This window comes from Tasmannia lanceolata, unplaced genomic scaffold (assembly GCF_043159265.1).
Source record: "Tasmannia lanceolata isolate RefF3 unplaced genomic scaffold, GAP_Taslan_0.1 ptg000037l, whole genome shotgun sequence".
In the NCBI taxonomy this organism is placed as follows: domain Eukaryota; kingdom Viridiplantae; phylum Streptophyta; class Magnoliopsida; order Canellales; family Winteraceae; genus Tasmannia; species Tasmannia lanceolata.
The window spans coordinates 41,454,268-41,476,724 of NW_027518714.1; the positions used below are offsets into that span (position 1 = coordinate 41,454,268).

The window sequence follows — 22,457 nt, forward strand, 5'->3', positions numbered from 1 at the left end:
AGAGGTCACCTCGGTCTTTTCCGCATTCCCACTATGGTAAGAAAGAGAAGCAGCCAAACTTCCAAGTCCCTGAGAAGTTGCTTTGATTAATCTAGAACACCTCCAACCATGTTTAGCAGCAATACCATTTGGCAACGGGAACACATCCCAGTATGAAGAATGGTTGTATTGCAACTTAACATCATCAGTCTGCCAAGGAAATAAGGATAAATGACCATCGCTCAGAATTTAGGATGCATAAATAACGATCAAATAATTGATAAAGCATCTCTGAAATGAAACTCAAGTGAGCCATGCATGGTGAAAATGCATCTAAACCATACAATCTAGTGCCCGTGCAGAAATAGAATATCTTCAGAAAGGCCATCCTCCTGCTAATAAACATCCTATTAATATTATCTACAACAATGGTTTTAAATTTCAATTTCGGTACCAATTGGCCGAAACCGAAATTTCACGAAATCCTGAAATTTCGGCCTAAATCCAGTAAAAAATTAACTATTCATTTCGGGGTTGTCCCGAAATTTCGGATTTTGTGAAATTTCGGTTTCGGTCCCAATCGAAAACTGTACAACGAAAATGCAGATAAACGAAAATAGTGAATACCCCTGTAATATATATCTCTTGTGCACCAGGTCCACGAGAGAAAACCTTCATGTACACAACATATTGTCGGCCAGCAACAACATACCAAAGGACTGTTGATGGAGTAGACTTTGTTCCTTCAACAGGGTCACAAGAAATGGTCACAGGTACAAGGTATAAATGTAACTTATCTGGGAGGACCACATGCATGGATGACATCTGTAGGTGGCCAGCCACTCTGGCGTCTTCAACAATGACATTCGTGATTCCAAAGTTCAGTGCATGAGCCAATCCCATCATGGAGTCAACCCGAGCTACCGAAGAGTTCAACACATACCATCGGTGATAGGGAGATGGTAAATCAATCACTATGGAAGCAAAGGAAATACAATCATCAATTGTCCAACAGGATTAATGTACACGTCTCGTTTAAATATCCCATCAAGCCCTCATAGGTCAAATTGAGGAAAGATTATTTTATCCATACAAACCAACTGCCTATTTTAGAATATAAAAGCTTTTTTATAAAAGAAAAATCAACTTTTTTATAAAAAAAAAAAAAAAAAAAAAAAGCATGGCCCATCTCAGTAAATATGCATACATTTGAAATGAAGCATAGTATCTAGAATACTCAGATATGTACAAGAGCAAAAGCATAACCCTCTAAATAAAATTGCAAAAGGACGAGAATGATGGAAATATGCAAACTGCATCAAATACTAACCCTCACAAGTTCATTTTCCACAGAAAATATACTATTAGAATAAGAGAAATATTCTAGAGTCCAAACTACCTTTCCCTTTAGAATACAATTTGACTTTTCGTAAGGAACCAAGTTCACTTCCCTTTAGATAACTGACAAGTGAAACACCACTATACTACAAAGAACACTGACAATTTCATCAAAAACCTCCATTAGGCTATATTCCTATGATCACCCGCTGAATGATGCAGAGTCAGTCGGCTTACTCATCAAACACCCCTGATGCCAGATGGTGCTAAATGAACATAATGAGAACATTTCCTAAGCCTCAGCATTAGAAAGAATGAGATTAGTGGTGTACTTCATATCATAGGGGCAAGTCAGTCCTTCGTAAACAAGCAATAATTCATAAAAGATGCTTAGAGAAGAGAATCAATTGAAATCAAAAAGTAGGCCCAAAGGCGATCAAAACATTATACCAATGTCAATATCAGGCCCTAAGAGCTCAGCTCACCACGAAAATTGACAAAAATATTTATGATAATTAATTTACTTTAGGCAAAGTTGAAGTTGATTTTGGGTTGGCAATGTGTAACTAAAATGTGAAAATTATTTTTAAGACAGCATGTAATACACTTTCTACTTTTATTTTGGGCTGCTTTAAAATAGAAATTACACTCTATTTAGTTGATCTAAGGGCTGAAATGGATCCTATACTTACGCTTACAATTTGTTAAAGTATAAAAGATTAAATAACGCCGTCCCCATCAGCTTAAGCTTTTGGAGCAACTAATTTTATGAAGTTTCCATGTACTTTTAAAGAGGTTAATGATTACTTATGAAATTTCCCTTTAGATTTGGGTTTTACCCTACTTTGATCTTCTGTTGATTGAATCTATTCTCACTTTATGTCTATAGCATCATCTGCAATGATTTCTTCGATTGCCTGTGTGATCGTCCAATTCTGTAGCAAGTGTCTACTTTAGGTGGATTCCTAGTAGCACCAAGGAATGATAACATCTAATGATTGAACGACTGGAAAGAATTCCCCAAGACGTGCTGCAAATACTAGATATGGACTTGCTTTGGTTGTTGAATCACCATGTGGTGGGAAAGTGGAGAATGGGCATGAAACCAATGTGTGTTCAATGATGGAAAGATGCACCGACATCAACCCTACTGGCCTTGTCTCTCGTCTTATCCAATAGGGCAGTAGGCCAATTTGGGAAAGAGGGATCTCGAGTTGCGAAACACATAAGGGGTAGCCTGCCTTCTAGGCCCCGAGCTGGAAGTCGATAGGGAAGTGGACGAGGTGGGTAGCCGGATCTTGATACGTCTTTCCCAACCTTTTTCATCAATGTGGGGCCTCGGCATGTGAAGTTGAAGGTCGAGTTTGTGGTGATTGAGATCAAGAACAAAACTATGGAGACAATCAATTTGTCCAAGTGCAAGAACGAAATCGCCACTCAAGAATAAAGGCCAGAATACCATAAGAATTGAAAGAAGAAAAGCATCCTTGACAGTACAAGATACAATGATTCATGAAAGGAAGTGGGGTACTATTCATAGCTTAGTTTCACTTTCTATTGGACCCAAGTACAAGGAGGAAATGTGATGTGATGAGATGTAGTCCCAATGGATGCATATTGCATATTGGTAGGGAAAGCAGAGCAATATGATCAAGACATAACTCATACAAGAAAGAAAAACATATATTCTTTTGTGAAAGATGGAGAAAAAATGCATTTTTGCCTATGGAGGAAGATTCAAAACCCAGGCCTTGTAAAGAGGAGACTTTTTATTTTAATTTGCAAAAGATCATAGAAGATAACAATGACTTGGAAATTGAGTATGTGTAGTTAGTAAGGACGATGTTCAATCAACAATCACTCCTAAGCCTCTAGTGTTAATGGAGAAAGGAAAGCCCATTCCTTCCATGAATTTTGATTTTTCGAGAATATAAGAGTTCGATTCGCTCTCGAAAGTTGGTAAATCAGATTAAAAAAATAGCTTCTTTTCCAGAACGATGGGTGATATTTCATATGGTTGGGAAGCATCGAACAGGAAAATTGTTTTTTTATTACTGGATAGAAATTTAAAGCTTGAAGGAAATTGCTAGATTGATATAACTTGGTAGTTTTGCTTAGTCGATGCAATCTTAAGAAATTGATAACATCATTACTGTAAACTTTTTCGAAGATGGTTTGTTATGATGAATCGATGGGCGAAACAAGGAAAAACAAGCATAGGATCAAAGGTTTGTATTTTTTTTCAAAAGACCACCTGCAAACATGAGACTACCACTACTTGTTGGTACTTGCAAGTGGAGAGACAGTTTTCTCCAATCACAAGCATCAAAGGTTTGTGGTTTTCAAAAGAAGACTTGCAGACATGAGACTACCATTACTTATTGGCAGTTGAAGGTGGCGAGAGTTTTCTCCAAGCAGAGAGAACTAATACAATAAAAGTTCATGAACACACCCATAAATCAGCAACTATGACTTGACAGGAGAGGATGGTTGATCAAGATCCAAAAGTAGGCCCGAAGCAAGCAAAACATCATTATGATGTCAATTGTGGGCTCTACGGAGCTCCACTCATCACATAAATTGGCAGTTTCCAATGGTGGATTCGTGTCACGGGTAGGCAAATTTATATGGACTAGGAATTAAGCTATCCTGTTGATGAGGAGGTTGGACCACTTTCTCCTATCATCTGGGTGGAAGGAATTGTTTCTTATGTCATTTGAGAAGATCGTCCCTCATCCTATTTCCAACCATTCCCCTATTCATTTTAAAATAAATGAAATATAGAGTATGACAGCTCCGTTCTGATTTTTTTTCGAGGAACACAGATCCGTTCTGATTTGAACTAGATTGGCCCTCTAACAGGGATTTTAGATCTTTTGTGACTAATTGGTGGAAATCTAATGCATTCAGAGGAAGTCATGGGATCAGATTTTTTTCGGAGGCTCAAAGCTCTCCAAGTCTGCTCTTCTTTCTTTCTTTCTTTTTGAAATGGCAGTATATTGAATAAGAGAACCGAGATGGTCCACGAAAAATACAAAGAGGAAAACAGAAAATTACAATGAAAAACAACAGAATAAAACTTCTCACGGAGGAAGAAAGTCGAACCACTCCAACCCCACTTTATGAACTCCAGATCTAGCAAGGGAATCAGCTTCCCCATTAGCTGATCTTCTAACACGCTTAAACACCATAGACGAATCTGAAATGAGGTCAGAGATTTCCTCGAAGTAAATAGCCAACTAATTACATTGGAAGAATCGCCTTCCACAATCACCCTATCATAAATCTCTCTACTCAGATGGTTTATCCCATGATAAGCAGCTCTAACTTCCGCTTCAATTGAATCAATCCTTCCGATTGGACCTGCAAAAGCCCAAGACACCAGCCCTAAAGAGTCCCTACAAAGACCTCCAACCCCAGCTGGACCCGGGTTACCCAAACTGGAGCCATCAAAATTAATCTTAAGAAAACCTTCAGGAGGTGCTTCCCATTTTTGAACTATCTTTTCTCTCCTCACACCTTCAAAGCACACAATGCGCCACCCCTCCCAAAGATCAAAGGCTGAGACAAATTTAAACTGAGGGAGACTCTTCGCCCAAAACATAACCAAAGCGATAATTTTCATGAATAACCAGTATGAGGACTTTGCCACTCCTTCAAAAACTCTCGAGTTTCTTTCTCTCCATATAACCCACCACAAAGCTAACAAACACAATCTCTAAAGCACCTTCCCTTTCTTTTTCCAAGGCACAAAATCCCAACTCTTCAATAGCACAGCAATAGAATTTGGGAAAACCCAACAAATATCAAACCTTTTCAGGATGAACCCCCATATCTCCCTTGCTACCTTACAAGGGATAAAAAGATGGTCAATATATTCCCCATCTTCCAAACGAAGCGAGCAATGATCCACTAGCCACATACCCCTTCTTCTTAGAAATTCAATGGTCTGAATCTTCCCACTGCCCAACTGAAAAAAGAAACCGATGGAGGACCATGAAACTTCCAAACGTCAGCTGAGAGAGGGGATCCGAAAGCAGGCACCAACCGAAAATAGAAAGATTTCACTGAGAAAAATCCGGACGGATCCCATAACCAAATTCTTTTGGCAACCCCATTTCTTTTTAAATAGCAGCCCTCAATCAGTTGAAGCAAATGAAGAATAGAAAGTAACTCTCTGTCAAAGAAATTCCTTCTGAAATTAGGCTTCCATATCACCTTGCTATCAACCCTCTCAAAACAATCTCTCACCAGCACTTCTTTGTTCAACGCTACCAAGAACAAATCCAGGAAAAGCACCGCCAAAGGATCAGCCGAACACCAAGCATCCAACCAAAATTTTATTCGATCCCCTTTGTAAACTTTAAACCGAATTCCCGCCTCAAAACTTTGCCAAAACCTCAAAATATTGCGCCAAATAATCTCTCCTTTCTTACTGTAAATATCATCAAAACATCAATTCCCATGCAAGAACCCGTACTTGCTCCCAATCACTTTTACCCACAAAGATGATTGTTCCACACCAAAATGCCAAAGCCACTTACCCAAAAGAGCGCGATTTAACTCTTTCAATCTTCGAATCCCCAAACCACCATTCTTTATCGGAATACAAACCGTTTCCCACTTCACTAAGGGGATTCCACTTTTGTTATTTGAACCTCCCCACAAAAATCTTCTTTGGATCTGTTCAATTCTCAACACCACACTAACCGGGCAATTAAACAATGACAGATAATACACCAGGATGTTAGCCAACACCGCCTTGACCAAAATCAGTCTCCCTCCCTTAGACACAAGGTTTCTTTTCCAAGTTTCCAATCTTCTTTCTATTCTTTCTACAATAGGAGTCCATAAATCTTTTCTCAGTCTTCCCACCCCAAAAGGAAGCCCTAGATACAAGGAAGGAAGAGAGTCCAATCTGCAACCCATCGCTTTTGCAAAATCAGAAGCTTCTGAAAGGGGTAAATTGATAGCAAACAAACTAGATTTCATAAAGTTTGATCGTTCACGAGTGATCATTGGCTTAGCTATCCCCTTCAAATTTAAAATCTTATTCCTATCAGAAGCACAGAAAAGAATGGTGTCATCAACGAATTGCAAAAGCGAAACTTCCACTCTATCTCTACCAATGATAAAACCCTCAAAAAGCCCCTTAGTACTTCCCTTTAACATCAATCTATTTAGAGTTTCTGCAATAATAACAAAGAGAAATGGAGAGAGAGGATCCCCTTGCCTTAAGCCCCTAGAAGACTTAAAACAGCCTTTTGAAGACCCATTAACCAAAATGGATAGCCAAGCCGAGGAAATGCATTTTCTCATCCATCCTCTCCATCGATTTCCAAAACCCATCCTCCCAAGGAGAAAATCTAGACAATCCCAATCCACTCTATCATAGGCTTTCTGCATATCTAACTTACACAACACACCTCCAACTCCACTTCTCGAATAAGCTTCAATAACTTCATTTGATATAAGAGAACAGTTCAATATTTGCCTCTTACTAACGAAAGCACTCTGACTATCAGAAATAATAAAGGGAGCACCACTTTAATTCGATCAGCTAGCACCTTGGCCAATTACTTGTACAGGCACCTCACCAAGCTGATTGGACGGAAATCAGACACCTTAGATGCACCTTTAATCTTGGGAATTAGAGTAATGAATGTAGCCCCTGTGCCCCTATCAAGAGACATACCATCATAGAACTCCTTAAAGAATCTTAGAAACTTTTCACCGCCAGCCAACAAGCTTGGAAAAAACTAAGCAGAAACCATCAGGACCAGGAGCTTTATCTTTTGGCAGCGAGGACAAACCTTTCTCAATTTCCTCTTCCTCAAAAGGAAGTTCCAGATCCAAACTTGCCTCCACATTCAAACTATTAAACTCCACACCTTAAGGGATAGGATGCAAAATACCTTCTGAAGCATACAGCGAAGCAAAGAAATCAACAATAGCCGAGGAAATTTCTTCCTTGGAATTCAACAAGATACCATTCACTGAGATCGATTCGATTCTATTCGTCCTTCTTCTAGCACTAGCCATCGCATGAAAATAAGTTGTATTCTTATCTCCTTCCTCCAGTCATTTCACCCTTGATTTTTGTCGCCAAGATATTTCTTCATGCAACAATAATCCTTTATGTTCTTGTTTTACTTTACCCAACTCCTCCCAATCTTCCTCAGAGCTTAATCCGCACTCCTCCAAAGCTAACAATTCCTTTAACCGATTTTCCAACCAAAACTTCCTGCCATGAGATTGATGTTTTTGTTCCTTAGACCATTCTCTTAATTTATTCTTAACAAATCTGAGCTTTTTCCCCAATCACCACATCCGCAGGACCCTCCACACTACACGAAGACCACCAATTGCCCAATTTGTCCTCCATATGGGGATAGCTAAGCCATGCAATTTCAAATCTAAAGAGGGGAGGGCCCCATGACTCTAGACACGGGTCAAGAAGAAGGGGACAGTGATCCGAAACTGGGTGCACCAAAGCTTTCTGGGAATTTCAGGAACCAAATCCAACCACCCAGAACAAACAAGAAACTGAAGTCTGCTCTTCTTTAAATGCATAAAGATCATTTATGTAAAATTGAGAAGTATAAATTCTTGTATCAAATTCTGCAATTAGAGAATGGTAAGATATGATGGAGCTTCAGATTGGCCGCACAATATCTAGGGTTTACTAAATTGAAATGTTGTTCAGGTGAGGTGAGTTCCTAGCTCCGGCGAGTTCCTTTTCCGGTGAGTTCTACTCGTTATGTCTTGGCCAAGTGGGGGCTGAGAGGTTGTGAGTTCCGTTTCCTTCTCCGGCGAAATCAAGTTGTGGCTTCGGGATAAGATTAATCTGAAGAAGAATCTGTAGATAGATCTATGAATGCCATGGGACTTAGAGGGCGTGGTGATCTTCTTCTCTGGCGATTGATGGGTGGCTGGTAAGCAGATCGGAGAGATTCAGAGTTGGGTGGAATTGGGGAGGGGGTTCTTCTCAGGCGAGTTCTACTCATTGTGGTTTGGTCACTTTCCCTTGTTCTCTCCATTTCAGCCTCGATTTCTTCCCTCTCCGACGCTGTTGCTGAAGTTTCTGATGTAGAGGTTTCTACGTTGTACACGTAGGGCTCATCGTACTTTTCTTCTGTTTCATCTGCCTCTTCTACTTCCGTATCTTCCACTTCTTCGGTTTCATTTTCCGTCTCGGTGTCATCGTGAATATTGGAGTCGGAGTCTGGTGGATTTCTCCTGTCTAGTGACCTGCACATTCTTTCTGATTCGAGGAGTGGCTGTGAGGCTTGTTCTTTATGAGGAGAGGCGGAGATAGATCTTTTGCTGGTCCGGGAGGGTCTCGAATAGAAGGCTGGGTTCCCGTAGGGGTGGCCACTGGTGCAAACTTGATCCCTTTGGGAGGAAATCCTGTCCAAAGGGCCACTGGAGCAAATTCGGTCTCTTTAGGGGGAAATCTTATCTACAGAACCCCCACTGTGAACAACTGGTCTTTGCTGAAGGACAAGAGGACTAAAAGAATTGAAAGGGTAGCGAGGCGAAGAATGCAAGAAGCCTTTGGAGACTGGAGATGTTGTCGATGTGGTTTCAGGAACTTCCAAAGAAGAAAGGTCTGTTGGGAGTGCAAAAAAATATGGTCAGGTTTTGATTTTAATTTTCCCCCTCACCAAGGAAGGGTAACTCAGGTGGCTGAAAACATCGTTGGGCTGGGAGTAGAGAGGGAAGAGCCTTCTCAAAATCTGGGTGTAGATCGAGTGGATCCTCTCTCATAGGAGGGGGTAGAATCTTATAACCCGGAAGCTGTTCCTCTGAAGTCTATAAGTAATGTTGATTTAGGTTTTTGGGGAAGGATCAAACAAGGGTGGTCAGGTGATTTAAAAGCGTTGGAAAATTGGTTGAGTAGCAGGAAGGATATTAATTGCGAAGTTATTGTACACAAAATATCTACAATGGAGGTTCTGATCTCTGCCCAAATAGGAGCTGACAGACTACATCTAATTAGTGTTTGGACAGAGGCAATTAATTCTCCTTTTATTGAACTTTTACTTTGGGGGGAGAAATTTAGTCTGGAAGGGAGTGAACATTGGTGGACCGTTGAAGGTGTGCCACCTCAGGCTTGGTGTGAGGAAAATTTTAGTAGAATTGGGGAGAAAATTGGAAGAGTGGTGGAGTTGAACCAGTCGTGCCAGGCGGGGGAGGGGTACTCTCTTGCAAAAGTGCTTATTTCCACAGTTGGGGTGATAAATCAGGAGGTACCTCTCCAAGTCTCTCTGGATGGGGCGGTTAGGTGGGTGAGAGTTAGGATGGTGGAGGAAGTGGGGAATGTGGTGGTAGATGAGGACAGTTTGTCGGGCAAGGGTTTGGTCGATGAAGATTTTTCTTAGGTGGGAACTTTGGAAGGAGGTCATAGTAGCGAGGGTCTGGGTGGTGGGTTGGAGGAGGGGTTATTGAATGATGATAATTCTCAGGTTGCAGTGGTGCCCCAAGTGGAAGAAGAAGTTTACGATAGCATTGTATGCTACCCTACGCTGCATGGGGAGCAGGATAGTCCTCTACCATCTGGCGGAAATTTTGAATTTCAAAATAACCTGTCTCCCTTAGAGTACAGGTGGCGGAGTGTGTGCGACTTTCGGCCTGTCTCATCAGATCTGGTGGGCCCCACTTGCCGTATTAACAGCTATTGTGATACTTATGAGGCGCTTTCTCCAAGATCTACTTCAGAGGACATTTGTAAGTCTCATCTGGAGATGGATCCGAGCATAAGTCCGAATGGGCTTCAGGAGGTGGGCTCTATTGAAGAAATCCTTATTCCTTTTCGGGAGTGGATCAAGAGTTTGGTGGTGATGGGCCTAGGATGGTGGGCTCCCAATCGCCCTCAGTGGTTTCCGAAAGAAGGGAGGTGGCCCATCTTCAGGAGAATATTAGCGGTGGGCCCTCTTCATCTATTTTTGGGCCTCTGGGCCGTTGTGGAGTAAGGGGTGCTTTGGAATCCCCTGAGTGTTACTCGAGAATTGGGATCTCAATTCCATTACTGTCTAATCAATTACTCTTTAAGAGTGGAATGGGATGCCCTTATTCTGTTACTTGTCTTTCGTTCTCGCCTGAGGTAAAGTCTTTAAGATCAAAGAATCTAAAGGTTATAACACGGAGCTTGAAGATCTTTCTGCAGATTTGGCGGATGTGGTTAGGCATCTAGATTTTGAATCAGTTTCAGAAGATGATATCTCTGTGGAGGTGGATAGAATACTGAGGGATGCTGTTCTGCTCATTGAGAGTGCCTCGGAGTCCCTGGAATTTTTCCGTTTTAGCGTGTGCTCTGGGTCCAGGGCTGTGGTGGTAAGAGAATGTATCGATCCTTGGGTTTTTAAGCAAGTAGGGGTGGTCTCTTTGAATCTCGAAAGTATTTTCTTAGACAAATCAGTGGAGCAATTCTGCCCTTGGGAAGTGGTAAATAATTTTAAGGGAATTATGGTGCGGTATAATTATCCATCAGAGGCTAGGGAGCTAGGAAGGATCGAGGGCTGTCCTATGCCAAAGTTGGGGCTAAGCTACTGTAGAAAGAAGAGATCTTGTCGAGAGACGGAAATAATTTTATCTGCAAATCTGAAAAAGGTTACAGACGGTGTCATGCATGTCTCTCCAAAGCAGCCTCTGAAGCCCATTATCGAGATAGACGAAGTTCCAATTGGGGATACTCTTGGAGATTCTTCATTTGTGGTGGTTTTTGGGGGTGAAGTAGCAAGTAGCCCTGAAAAAATGGATGTGGAATCAGATAGTGTCCCCTTTGATATTCAAATGAAGCCTCTGAAGGCTCTTTCGGAGTCGGTAGAAGGGCTATCTGGGGATGAAGTTGGGGAGGCCGTTATTATGGAGGACATTGATGGTTTGGTGTCTCATACTCTGGGAGTTAGCAAGATTCTGGGATTGGTTTACGCTGGGTTGGAGGAGGATTTCATATCTGCAATTAAATGCGCTGAGTTACGGGATTCAAAGGAACAAGAGTCTTTGCGCAAGGGTTCTATCGAGCCTTCAAGGAGGAAGCTCAGGGAACTTCAGAAGCTGAGGATGGACATTAACTTTGGTAAAGATTTGGAAGGGGACGGGGTTTCTAGTGATATAAAAAAAGAAAACCTAGCGGGAGGAAGGGGAAGCCGTCTGTCAAGTTAGATTTATAATGAAGATTGTATCTTGGAATGTCAATGGCCTGAACCATCAGGACAAAAGAACTCAAGTTAAGAAGCTAGTTAAGAAGATTAAGCCGGATCTTATCTGCTTGCAAGAAACCAAAATGGAGTCCGTTGATAGGGGAGATCTTAGAGGGTTGGGAGTTCGGGCTGAGTGGGAGTTTTCCTTTATAGGATCTAATGGTGCCTCAGGTGGTATTCTAGTAGCTTGGAATGAGAACGTTTGGAAAAAGCAGGAGGAATGGATAGGAAAGTATTCTCTGTCGATTGCTTTGAAAAAGGAGGCACATAATTCGATGTGGTTGTTCTCCGGAGTTTATGGTCCGGGTTCTTCGAGAGGAAAAGGCTCTGTTTTGGGAGGAACTGGAGAAGGTCGGAGATGCTTGTTCTCTGCCGTGGTGCATTGGAGGTGATTTCAATGAGGTTATGAAAGTACGAGAAAGATTAGGTTATGTAAGAACCAATTCTCAGATCAAAGCCTTTGCTGATTTTGTGGCAAAGTTTGAGCTAATCGATCTTCCTTTAGCGGGTGCTTCCTTCACGTGGTCCAGAGGTCCTAGTCGGAGTCGTTTGGATAGATTTCTTATGTGCTCAGGGTGGCTGAATTTAGTTTCTGACAGCTCTCAGAAAGCATTGGTGCACTCGGTTTCGGATCACTGTCCCCTTCTTCTTGACCCTCATCTTGAGTCGTGGGGTCCTCCCCCTTTTAAATTTGAGTTGGCTTGGCTTAGTTTCCCCCAGATGGAGGATAGATTGGGGAGTTGGTAGTCTTCATGCCGTTTTGAGGGCCCGGCGGATGTGGTGATTGGGAAAAAACTCAGATTTGTTAAAATAAAGTTAAAAGAATGGTCTAAGGAGCAGAATCTGCAGGTAAATAGTAGAAAGTTTTGGTTGGAAACTAGGTTAAAAGAATTACTTGCTTTGGAGGAGTGTGGTTTAAGTTCTGAGGAAGATTGGCAGAAGTTAGGGAAAGTTAAGCAGGAACACAAAGGGCTATTGCTGCAGGATGAAATATCTTGGAGGCAAAAATCAAGGGTCAAATGGCTGGTGGAGGGTGATAAGAATACTGCTTATTTTCGCGCGATGGCTAGTGCTCGAAGGAGGTCGAACAGAATTGAGTCTATTTCAGTAAATGGTGCTGTAATTAGCTCTAAGGAAGAGGTATCTTCAGCCATAGTAGACTTTTATTCTGCTCTGTATGCTTCAGAAGGAGTTCTTCGCCCCATTCCTGAAGAAGTGGAGTTTAAGAGTTTGAATCTGGAGTTTAGCTCAAATCTGGAACAACCTTTTGCAGAAGAGGAAGTTGAAAGAGGATGCCTAAAGATAAAGCTCCTGGTCCCGACGGTTTTTGCCTAGCCTTCTTCCAAGCTTGCTGGCGGTTGTGAAATGTGATATTCTTAAGATTCTTAACAGAATTCTATGAAGGGCTGACTCTTGACCGAGGCACAGGGGCTACTTTTATAACTTTAATACCCAAGATCAAAGGTGCTACTAAGGTGACTGATTTTCGTCCAATAAGCTTGGTGGGGTGCTTGTACAAGCTATTGGCTAAGGTGTTAGCTGATAGAATTAAAGTGGTCTTACCTCATATTATCTCGGATAGTCAGAGTGCGTTTATCAGTAAGAGGCAAATTTTGGATTGTTCTTTAATTGCGAAGGAAGGTATCGAATCTTATTCGAAAAGTGGAGCCGGAGGTGTGCTATGTAAGTTAGACATGGAGAAAGCTTATGATAGAGTGGATTGGGATTGCTTAGATTTTTTGCTTGGAAGAATGGGTTTTGGAAATCACTGGAGAGGTTGGATGAGAAAGTGTATTTCCTCTGCGTGGTTTTCCATCTTGGTAAATGGTTCTCCGAAAGGTTTTTTCAAGTCTTCTCGGGGGTTAAGGCAAGGGGATCCCCTTTCACCTTTTCTTTTTGTCATCATTGCGGAAACTCTTAGTAGGTTGATGAGTAAAGGTTGTTGCTTGGGTCTGCTTGAAGGTTTTGTTATTGGATGTGATAGAGTGGAAGTTTCTCTTCTGCAATTTGCTGACGACACCATTCTTTTCTGTGCCCCTGATAGGAAGATGATATTAAACTTGAAGGCTACTCTAAGATGCTATGAATTGGTTACTGGTCAAAGATCAAATTTTAGGAAATCTAGCTTGTTTGCTATTAATCTTTCCCCTTTTGAAGCTGATGAGTTTGCTAAGGTGATGGGGTGTAGGTTGGACTCCCTGCCTTCCTTGTATTTAGGGCTTCCATTGGGGGTGGGAAAACCTGGAAAAGAGCTCTGGACTCCTATAGTGGAAAGGATAGAAAGAAGGTTGGAAACTTGGAAGCGGAATCTTGTTTCTAAGAGTGGGAGACTCATCTTGGTCAAAGCAGTGCTAGCTAATATTCCAGTGTATTATTTATCATTGTTCAATTGTCCGATTAGTGTAGTGTTGAGAATAGAAAAGATTCAAAGAAGATTTCTTTAGGGAGGTGCCGATATTAAGGGTGGTATACCCTTAGTGAAGTGGGAAAACGTTTGTATGCCGTTAAAGAATGGTGGTTTGGGGATAAGAAAGTTGAGAGAGTTCAACTGTGCATTGTTGGGAAAGTGGCTTTGGCGTTTTGGTATGACACAATCTTCTTTGTGGGTAAAGGTGATTAGTAGCAAATATGGCTTCCTAAATGGGAATTGGTGCTCGGATGATTCATATAGCAAGAAAGGGGGGACTGTTTGGCGAAACATTTTGAGGTTCAAGCACAGATTTGAGGAGGGTATTAAGTTTAAAGTTTATAAAGGGGATCGTATAAAGTTTTGGGTGGATGCTTAGTCCTCTGAGGAACCCTTGAAGACTCTTTTTCCTGATTTGTTCTCGGCGGCTTTGAAGAAGGATGTGTTGGTGTGTGATTGTTTTTAGAGAGTGGACACCAAGGTGGTTTGGAAGCCTAGCTTCAGAAGGAATTTTTTTGACAGGGAGTAAAATTCCATTTCTCGATTACTTCTTTTGATTAAGAATTGCTATATAAAAAGAAGTAGGGTGGATAAAAGAATTTGGATCTGGGACTCATCAGGCTTCTTCTCTGTGAAGTCATTTTACTCTAGGTTGGTGCATGCTTCAGGCTCCCCTCTCGCAGCTGACGTTTGGAAGTTCCTTGGGCCTCCATCTGTTTCCTTTTTTGGTTGGGCAGTCTGCTGGGGGGGGATTCAGACCATTGAATTTCTTAGAAGGGGAATGTGGTTGATAGATTATTGTTCGCTTTGTATGGAAGATGGTGAATCTATTGATCATCTGTTTATTCATTGCAAGGTTGCAAGGGAGATTTGTGGCCTCATTTTGGATAGGTTTGGTATCTGTTGGATCTTCCCAAACTCTATACCAGAACTAGTGTTGAGTTGGGATTTTGTGCCTTGGAGGAAGAAAGGGAAATTGCTCTGGAAGCTGTGTTTGATAGCTTTGTGGTGGGTTATTTGGAAAGAAAGAAATTCGAGAGTTTTTAATGGAGTGGCTAAGTCAACTTATTGGTTATTTATGAAAATTATTGCTTTGGTGATTTTTTGGGCGAAGAGTCTTCCTCGGTTTCAATTTGTTTCAGCTTTTGATCTATGGGAAGGTTGGAGAACTGTGTGTTGGGAAGGGTTGAGGAGAGAGAAGATAGTTCAAAGATGGGAGGCCCCTTCTGAAGGGTACTTGAAATAAATTTTGACGGGTCTAGTTAGGGTAATCCGGGTCCGGCAGGTATTGGTGGCCTTGCTAGGAATTCTGCAGGGGTGGTGTCTTGGGCTTTTGCTGGCCCAATTGGTAGAAGCGACTCATCTGAAGCGGAAGTTAAAACGGCTTTTCAAGGAATAAAACGTTTGAGCAGGGATACGTTCGATATCGTGATTGTGGAAGGTGATTCTTCTAACGTAATCAGTTGGCTATCTAGGAAGATTACACCTCCGTGGCGCTTTCTTAGCTTCTTTGAGGAAATCACTGATCTTGTTTCAGGGTCATCCATAGTGTTTAAATTTGTTAGAAGATCAGCCAATGGTGAAGCTGATTCCCTTGCGAGAGCGGGTGTTCATAAAGAGGGTTTGGAATGGTTTGATCATCTCCCTCCGTGAAATGTATTTTTACTCTTTTTATGTAATTTTTCTTTTCTTTGTATTTTCGTGGACCATCTCGGTTCCATTCTTTCAATATATTGCCATTTCAAAAAAAAAAGATCATTTATGTAAACTTTCAACCAAGAAAAAAAAATGTGGAATAAATAGCACTCTCGATAGTCTAGAAGAGCTTGGTCCATTAACGGATGCAAATAGAAATACGAGAAACATCTTGAAAAAGGATGGATTGAATTAATGAGAATCAGGAAACTTTCTGGAGACAGATATCTAGGGGCCTCTAGCTTTATGTTCGAGACTATAACATAAAGTTATAATTGCACCGCTACCTCCCATTATAATAAAAAACTAATTTTTAAAATGCAAGTAAGCTCCAAAACATTTGAAGCAAAAAAAACGGTAAGAAGGCAATAATAAGCTATTCTCTTCGTTATTCTTTACAGGCGGGTGAAGAGAGTCTACCCTGGATACATGGTATTTTTCCTGCCTCCCCCTGTCAGAAAAAGAATATTAGAATCCCCATTCACCATAAAAGAAGTCTACCTTGATCTCTTAGCTATGGATAAGGATAAAATCCCAGGCCAATATGATTTTTCTATGATTTTTCATGAGATTTAGGATACTATTGAGGGGGATTTTATGAAGAGGTCATGGGAGAATTTTTCTTATGCCACCAAACAGTCAGTGCGTTCAATGGAGGACTGGAGGAGGTATATAAAATTATTTCTCCAAGCAGACTAATATTGAGGCGTAAATATTGAGACTAATATTGAGGAACCTTTATTACTCTTATGGAGGACTGGAGGAGGTATATAAAATTATTTCCAAGGTTCTTTCTATTCACTTAACCGAATAATGAGCAACCTTATTGTCCAAATCATAGGGTGTTAGTGAAAGGGTGTCAGATTCTGCACAGCATCGTTGCTGCCAACAAGATCATTAATTCTGTCTAATACTCCAAAGCAAAAGGGATGATCCACAAAATTTACTTGTGTTTGCGCGTATGACAGGATGGACTGGTCTACCCATATATGGAGCCTCCAGAAAAGGGGCTTTGGGCTGAGATGGAGAAAATGGATGCTTTGGTGTTATTTCATCAGTCCATTTTTTCCATCATTGTTAATAGTGGACAAGTTGGCCACTTCTTTCCATCAAGAATTCTTAGACAGCTGGACGTTATCTCCTCTTTCTTGTTTACTTCATCCGCCGAGTCAATCGGATATATTTTTCACACGTGTGATAGCGGACTCTCCACAAGCTAGTTGTGACTGGAGGCCCAATCATCTATCACCTTCAAAACATTGACGATGCCATTATCCTCGTTAGTCTCCATGAACCGGGTGAGAACTTTAAATATTCATTTAGATTTCATGGTAGAAACCACAGGCAAAAATTAAACACAAACAAATATTTTGTGGGATAAAGAGTCGAGAAAGGATCTCCTCCTTGGGTACGATTCTGGGAATTGAAGCCTCGCCCCTTCCAATGAAATATTTGAGCTTCCCTCGGAAGGATGGGGCACTCAACATCCATGATTGGGATCCTGTTATTGAGAGGATTGAGTCTCAGGTTGAATCCTGAAAAATGTAAAAGCCACTCATTCTCTTGTAGAATTATGCTCCTCAAAGCCTCGCTACCAAATATTCCTACAAAATTTACCATGCCCTACAAGATCCCAACTCTGGTGACAGACAAAATATATATATATATATATATATATATATTTACGCCCCTTTTGATCACCAGGGACACCCAGTGGCCAATGTACGTTGCAATCAAACCCACTGGATTTTTCTGACATCAAGTACATTAGCCCCCCTTTTGTCATTGATACACTGACGCTGGGTGTCCTTGGTGGGCGTAAATATCACTTCCCATATATATATATATATATATATATATATATATATATATATATATATATATATATATATATATATATATATATACAGCAGAAGAGAAAAGCATGATTTTCTTTTCTTTTCTCGAATCCACACATCCATCTCTCTCTCTCTCTCTCTCTCTCTCTCTCTCTCTCTCTCTCTCTCTCTCTCTCTCTCTCCAACGACTAAACCCTAAATCAAAACCCTCTCCCGGACACCACCTCCATTCTCAAACCCCCTCCCTCCCTCTCTTATATTTTCATCCTCGCATTGTTACGTTTTCTTAGTTTCCCCGAAAACAATCTCAATGAAGCAGTCGAAAAGAAAGAAAAAGGCAAAATCTATGAAGCATTCAAGGGTTTCTAGGGTTCTCACAATGAAAGGACACATAGGATGCATGGGAGTGGACATTTTTCTTCATAGTGTGCTTGAAACACATGGAGATTTGATCTTTAAGGTAGGTTGAAGCATCTGATTTCTTACCCTTTGTTTTGCCCTTTGCCTTTGTACGAATTAGAATCTCTTTTGGTCATTATTTGAAATTTATATGTAGCTTCCCTTTATATTTTGATTTTTTATGTGGAATGTTTCGTGTTTAGGGTTTTGATCTGTTCAAATATGTACGATCGAAGCTTAAAATCGAGATCTGGGGTCTTCAGTTGAGCTAATCGAGAGGCTCTCTTCGTAAATTGGCTGTGCTTAAAAAGAAGATTGTAGTTTTCAAATGATGCATTAAGGGTGGAGTCTCAAACACAGTTTATTACTGAAGTATCCTTTAAATTCTCTTAAAACAAACGAAATCTTGCTTTTATGGTTTTCTCTATTTTCATTGCGTCCTTGCCATCTTCAGAAATACGTTGTGTGTTCCTGCCTTCTTTCATCTTAAACATTTTCTTTATGATGAATCAGGGCTGAACTGAGTAATTCATGTTTCTATTTGATATATGTTTATCTTATTCTTTTTTTACAAAGAAATTTAGGCTATTCTTTTTATCATAAAATTGTTGTGGTTTTTCAACGTTGTTATAAGTAAAATGAAGATAAATCTTTTTCCATTAATTGGTTCTATAATATGATTTTCAAATGTCTCTCAAGTACCTATTTATCTACCTGCTCTTTTCTTGCTACAAAAAAATACTCAAATTTTCTTCTCTCATTATCTATGCAAGTTTCTATTGTGCATGATTTTGTCAATGCATTGTTAGTTCGTAAGTAGTTGGACTTTATGGTAAACCTAGATAATAATCCATATTTACTAAATTTTAATATGATTCATTTCTTTTCTTTTTTGGTTGTGTGTGTGTGTAGAGATACAGAGAGAGAGGAAAGTCTTCGTGCGCTCGAGCGCACCCAGCTTATGTTGCGCTCGAGTGCCCAATCACATGTGGGCCCACTTTGTTAGGATGATCCAAACCATTCATTTGAAAGGCCCTTACATAGATGGGCTGTGTACCAAAAATCAGCTCCATAGGATCATCAAAAATGGACAGACACTGTTTGTCCACAAATCTGCCCATTTTTGCCCTCCACTTTTGGAGGTGTTGGGATGATTCAATGGACCTGATTTTTGGTACACACCCTATCTATGATAGGGCCTTTCAAATGAATGGTTTGGATCACCACAACAAATGTGGGACCCATGTGATTGGACACTCGAGCGCACCAACACTTTCCTCATATATATATATGAGGAAATGGTTTGTGAGCAGCTGCAAATGAATGCTTTGGATCATCCAAATAATGTGGCCCCCCTATGTTTGTGAGCTTTGCTCATATAAGCTTATCTAAGCAGCTGCTCACAAACCATTTCCTCTCTCTCTCTCTCTCTCTCTCTCTCTCTCTCTCTCTCTCTCTCTCTCTCTATATATATATATATATATATATATATATATTTATATATATATATATATATAGAGAGAGAGAGAGAGGTTTCTGAGGTATCGCACAGCCTGAGCAACCCGCTAAAATACACCATCTCCCATGTTGTTTGACTCATCCAACCCATTCATTTTATAGGACCTCACATAGATAGGGTGTTCCTAAGAAACCATCTCCATACAATCATCCTAACCATTCGATCTATAGAAGCCCATTTTGTAGCCATCCATTTTAAACCTCCACAAATCAACACTTACCATGATCCTATGGAGATGATTTCTTAGGGACACCCTATCTATGTTAGGTCCTATAGAATGAATGGGTTGGATGAGTCAAACAACATGGTAGATGGTGTATTTAGTGGGTTGCTCAGGCTGTACGGACCACATCATTGGTTGATCCAAACCGTCCATGTGATGGAACACAACATCAATAGGTTGTGCCCATAAAATCATTTCCATAGGCTGATCCTAGCCCTCCAATCTATAGAGGTTTCCATAATTAAAAAAGCATAAAGGAGGGGGTAGGATTGAAATTATGTGGCTTTAATGGGTGCCTTTGTTAAAAAGCATAAAGGAGGGGCTAGGATTGAAAATATGTGGGTTGAATGGGTCCCTTCGTTAAAAAAAGTCAAAAAAAGTTATGTGTAATTCTCTTAGAATTTTGGGAGAAATTCAAATAATTCTCTCATTTTCTCTTCTGATATATATATATATATATATATATATATATATATATATATATATATACACACACACACACACACACACACACACACACACACATGATTTCAACACAAACATGTTTGATACATGACGCTCATGTTTCTGGTCTTTTATATTTAAAGAGCCGTAAAAGGGTATTTTACAGTCCCCAAAAAGCGCTTTCGTGACAATTATATGCTAAAAGACAAGATACATGAGCAGATATATCAAAACATAGTTGTGCTGAAATCATTTGCCTATATATATATATATATATATATATATATATATATATATATATATGAGGAAAGTTTTTCTAGTCGGCCGACTAGAGAACCTTCTCTAGTCCGCTGACCAAAAACACAGTGGGCACATGTTTGGATGATCCAAAGCATTCATTTGATGGGCCCTGGCATAGATAGGGTGTGCCCAAAAAATCAGCTGCATAGGATCATCCTAGCCCTTCGATTTGTGGAGGTTAAAAATGGACAGTGGAGGTTAAAAACACAGTGAGCCCACGTTGTTTTGATGATCCAAAGCATTAATTTGATGAGCTCTGACATAGATAGGATGTGCCTAAAAAATCATCTCCATAGGATCATCCTAACCCTTCAATTTATGGAGGTTTAAATGGAAGCGTATAAACTCCACAAATTTGTCCATTTTTAACCTCCACAAATCAAAGGTTTAGGATGATCCTATGTAGCTGATTTTTTTGGGCACACCCGATCTATGCGAGGGCCTATCAAATGAATGTTTTGGATTATCCAAATAATGTGGGCACACTGTGTTTTTTGGTCGGCGGACTAGAGAAGCTTCTCTAGTCGGCCGACTAGAAAAACTTTCCTCATATGAGTGCAGAATCAGGGTACGGGTCCACATTTTTTGGGGGATCACAAGCATTCATTTGGAAGGCCCTTCCATGCATAGGGTGTGTCCCAAAAATCAGCCCCATTGGATCATCCTAACCCAATCAAAGGTGGAGGGGAAAATGGACAAACACTGTGTGTCCATGTTTCTGCCATTTTTTCCCTCCACAAATGGCAGGGTTGGATGATCCAATGGGGCTGATTTTTGGTACGCATCATATCCATGAAGGGGCCTTCCAAATGAATGCTTGTGAATTTGTGATCCCCAAAAAAATGTGGGACCACCCTGTTTCTGCAGTCGAGTGCAGATAAGCTTATCTGCACTCTTGTGCAGGAACACTTTACTCTATATATATACACATATATATACACATACATACATATACACACACACACACATATAGAGCCCACCTCGTCAATTGGAGTCAGGTCTGTCACCCAAGAAATGTTGGTTCCTTGAAGCAAAACGGCATAAGACCAAGAATTTGGCCTTGTTGGCAGAATGGTGGTGAATGATGATTGAAGGAAACAGTGCCATGCATGTCAAACCAAGATTGGGTCCACATGACCATGTCGAACTTCTTTTTCTCATTTTTAAAATAAATTTCTATTGTTCGGTTTCCTTTTAATTTGTCCTTGTTTGTTCGATGTGCATGGAAGTTATCCAACAAAATAGTCGATCCCATTCCTACAAGTACATGTCTAAGAAGGGAAATGGCAAAAACACAAGGGCTGTCATGCTTCCTAAGAACAATTATTCGGCCCCAATTATGACTCGCATACGTGATCAGATCTGTTGACCCAAATGGAAATCATAAGTCCATCCAAATGTCATTGAGAGCACCTTGATCAGATGGTCTTTATCCACCAAGCCTCATAGAGGGTTCCACCAAGAAAACCTCAATCGTTGATTTGTGTAGCCCTTTATCTTAGGCATGGGATGTCAGTTCAGGATGGGACCAAGACCATGTTGGTCGCATCATGATGTTCTACAAGATAAACAGTCATAATTTCACATAGATGCCCCCGTGTAACCTGCAAATTGCCTGTTTCTACAAGATAAACAGTCATGATTTCACATATATGTCCCCCTGTGTGACCTTCAAATTGCCTGTTATCACTGATCACAACAAGGAACTTCTGTTTAGTCATTCTTCCCGTCTATGAATAGCACTTTATAAAATGTTCATGCATAATTTACATAGCAAAAAAATAGAGAAATGATATTTCCACCCCGTTGGTTTGTTTTTCCTGAAAATGACTGCATTTCTACAGCCTTTTGTTTGTACGTATAAGAAAGACAAAAAATAGGGGGCACAGAAATGCTGGGAAAGGGCTTAGAATTATCAATTCGCCTAAAATTATACAAGCATATTTCTTTGAGCTTAATAAACTACTGCACCAGAGAGTGATGTTTTGACATCCCCTTCTAGAAAAAGCACCCAAAACAGTTACAATGAAACAAGATTGAACATCATTGTGGATTCACATCTTTTTCTCTACATGCTCAGCTGCTATGGAAAAACAAGATAGTGCCACAT

The 22,457-nt window shown here is 40.5% G+C and overlaps 1 protein-coding gene across 2 annotated transcripts in view; it reads right to left on the bottom strand.

Annotated features, from left to right (window-relative positions):
* EMB3012 (embryo defective 3012) overlaps window positions 1–22,457 on the bottom strand; it is a 157,850-nt gene that overhangs the window by 119,865 nt on the left and 15,528 nt on the right. For both annotated transcript variants that reach the window (XM_077372843.1, XM_077372842.1), the window contains exons 5-6: window positions 607–953; window positions 10–189 (exon numbers count right to left, since the gene is read on the bottom strand). In XM_077372843.1, the coding sequence (XP_077228958.1) occupies window positions 10–189; window positions 607–953 (527 nt within the window). The remainder of the gene's footprint in view (window positions 1–9; window positions 190–606; window positions 954–22,457) is intronic.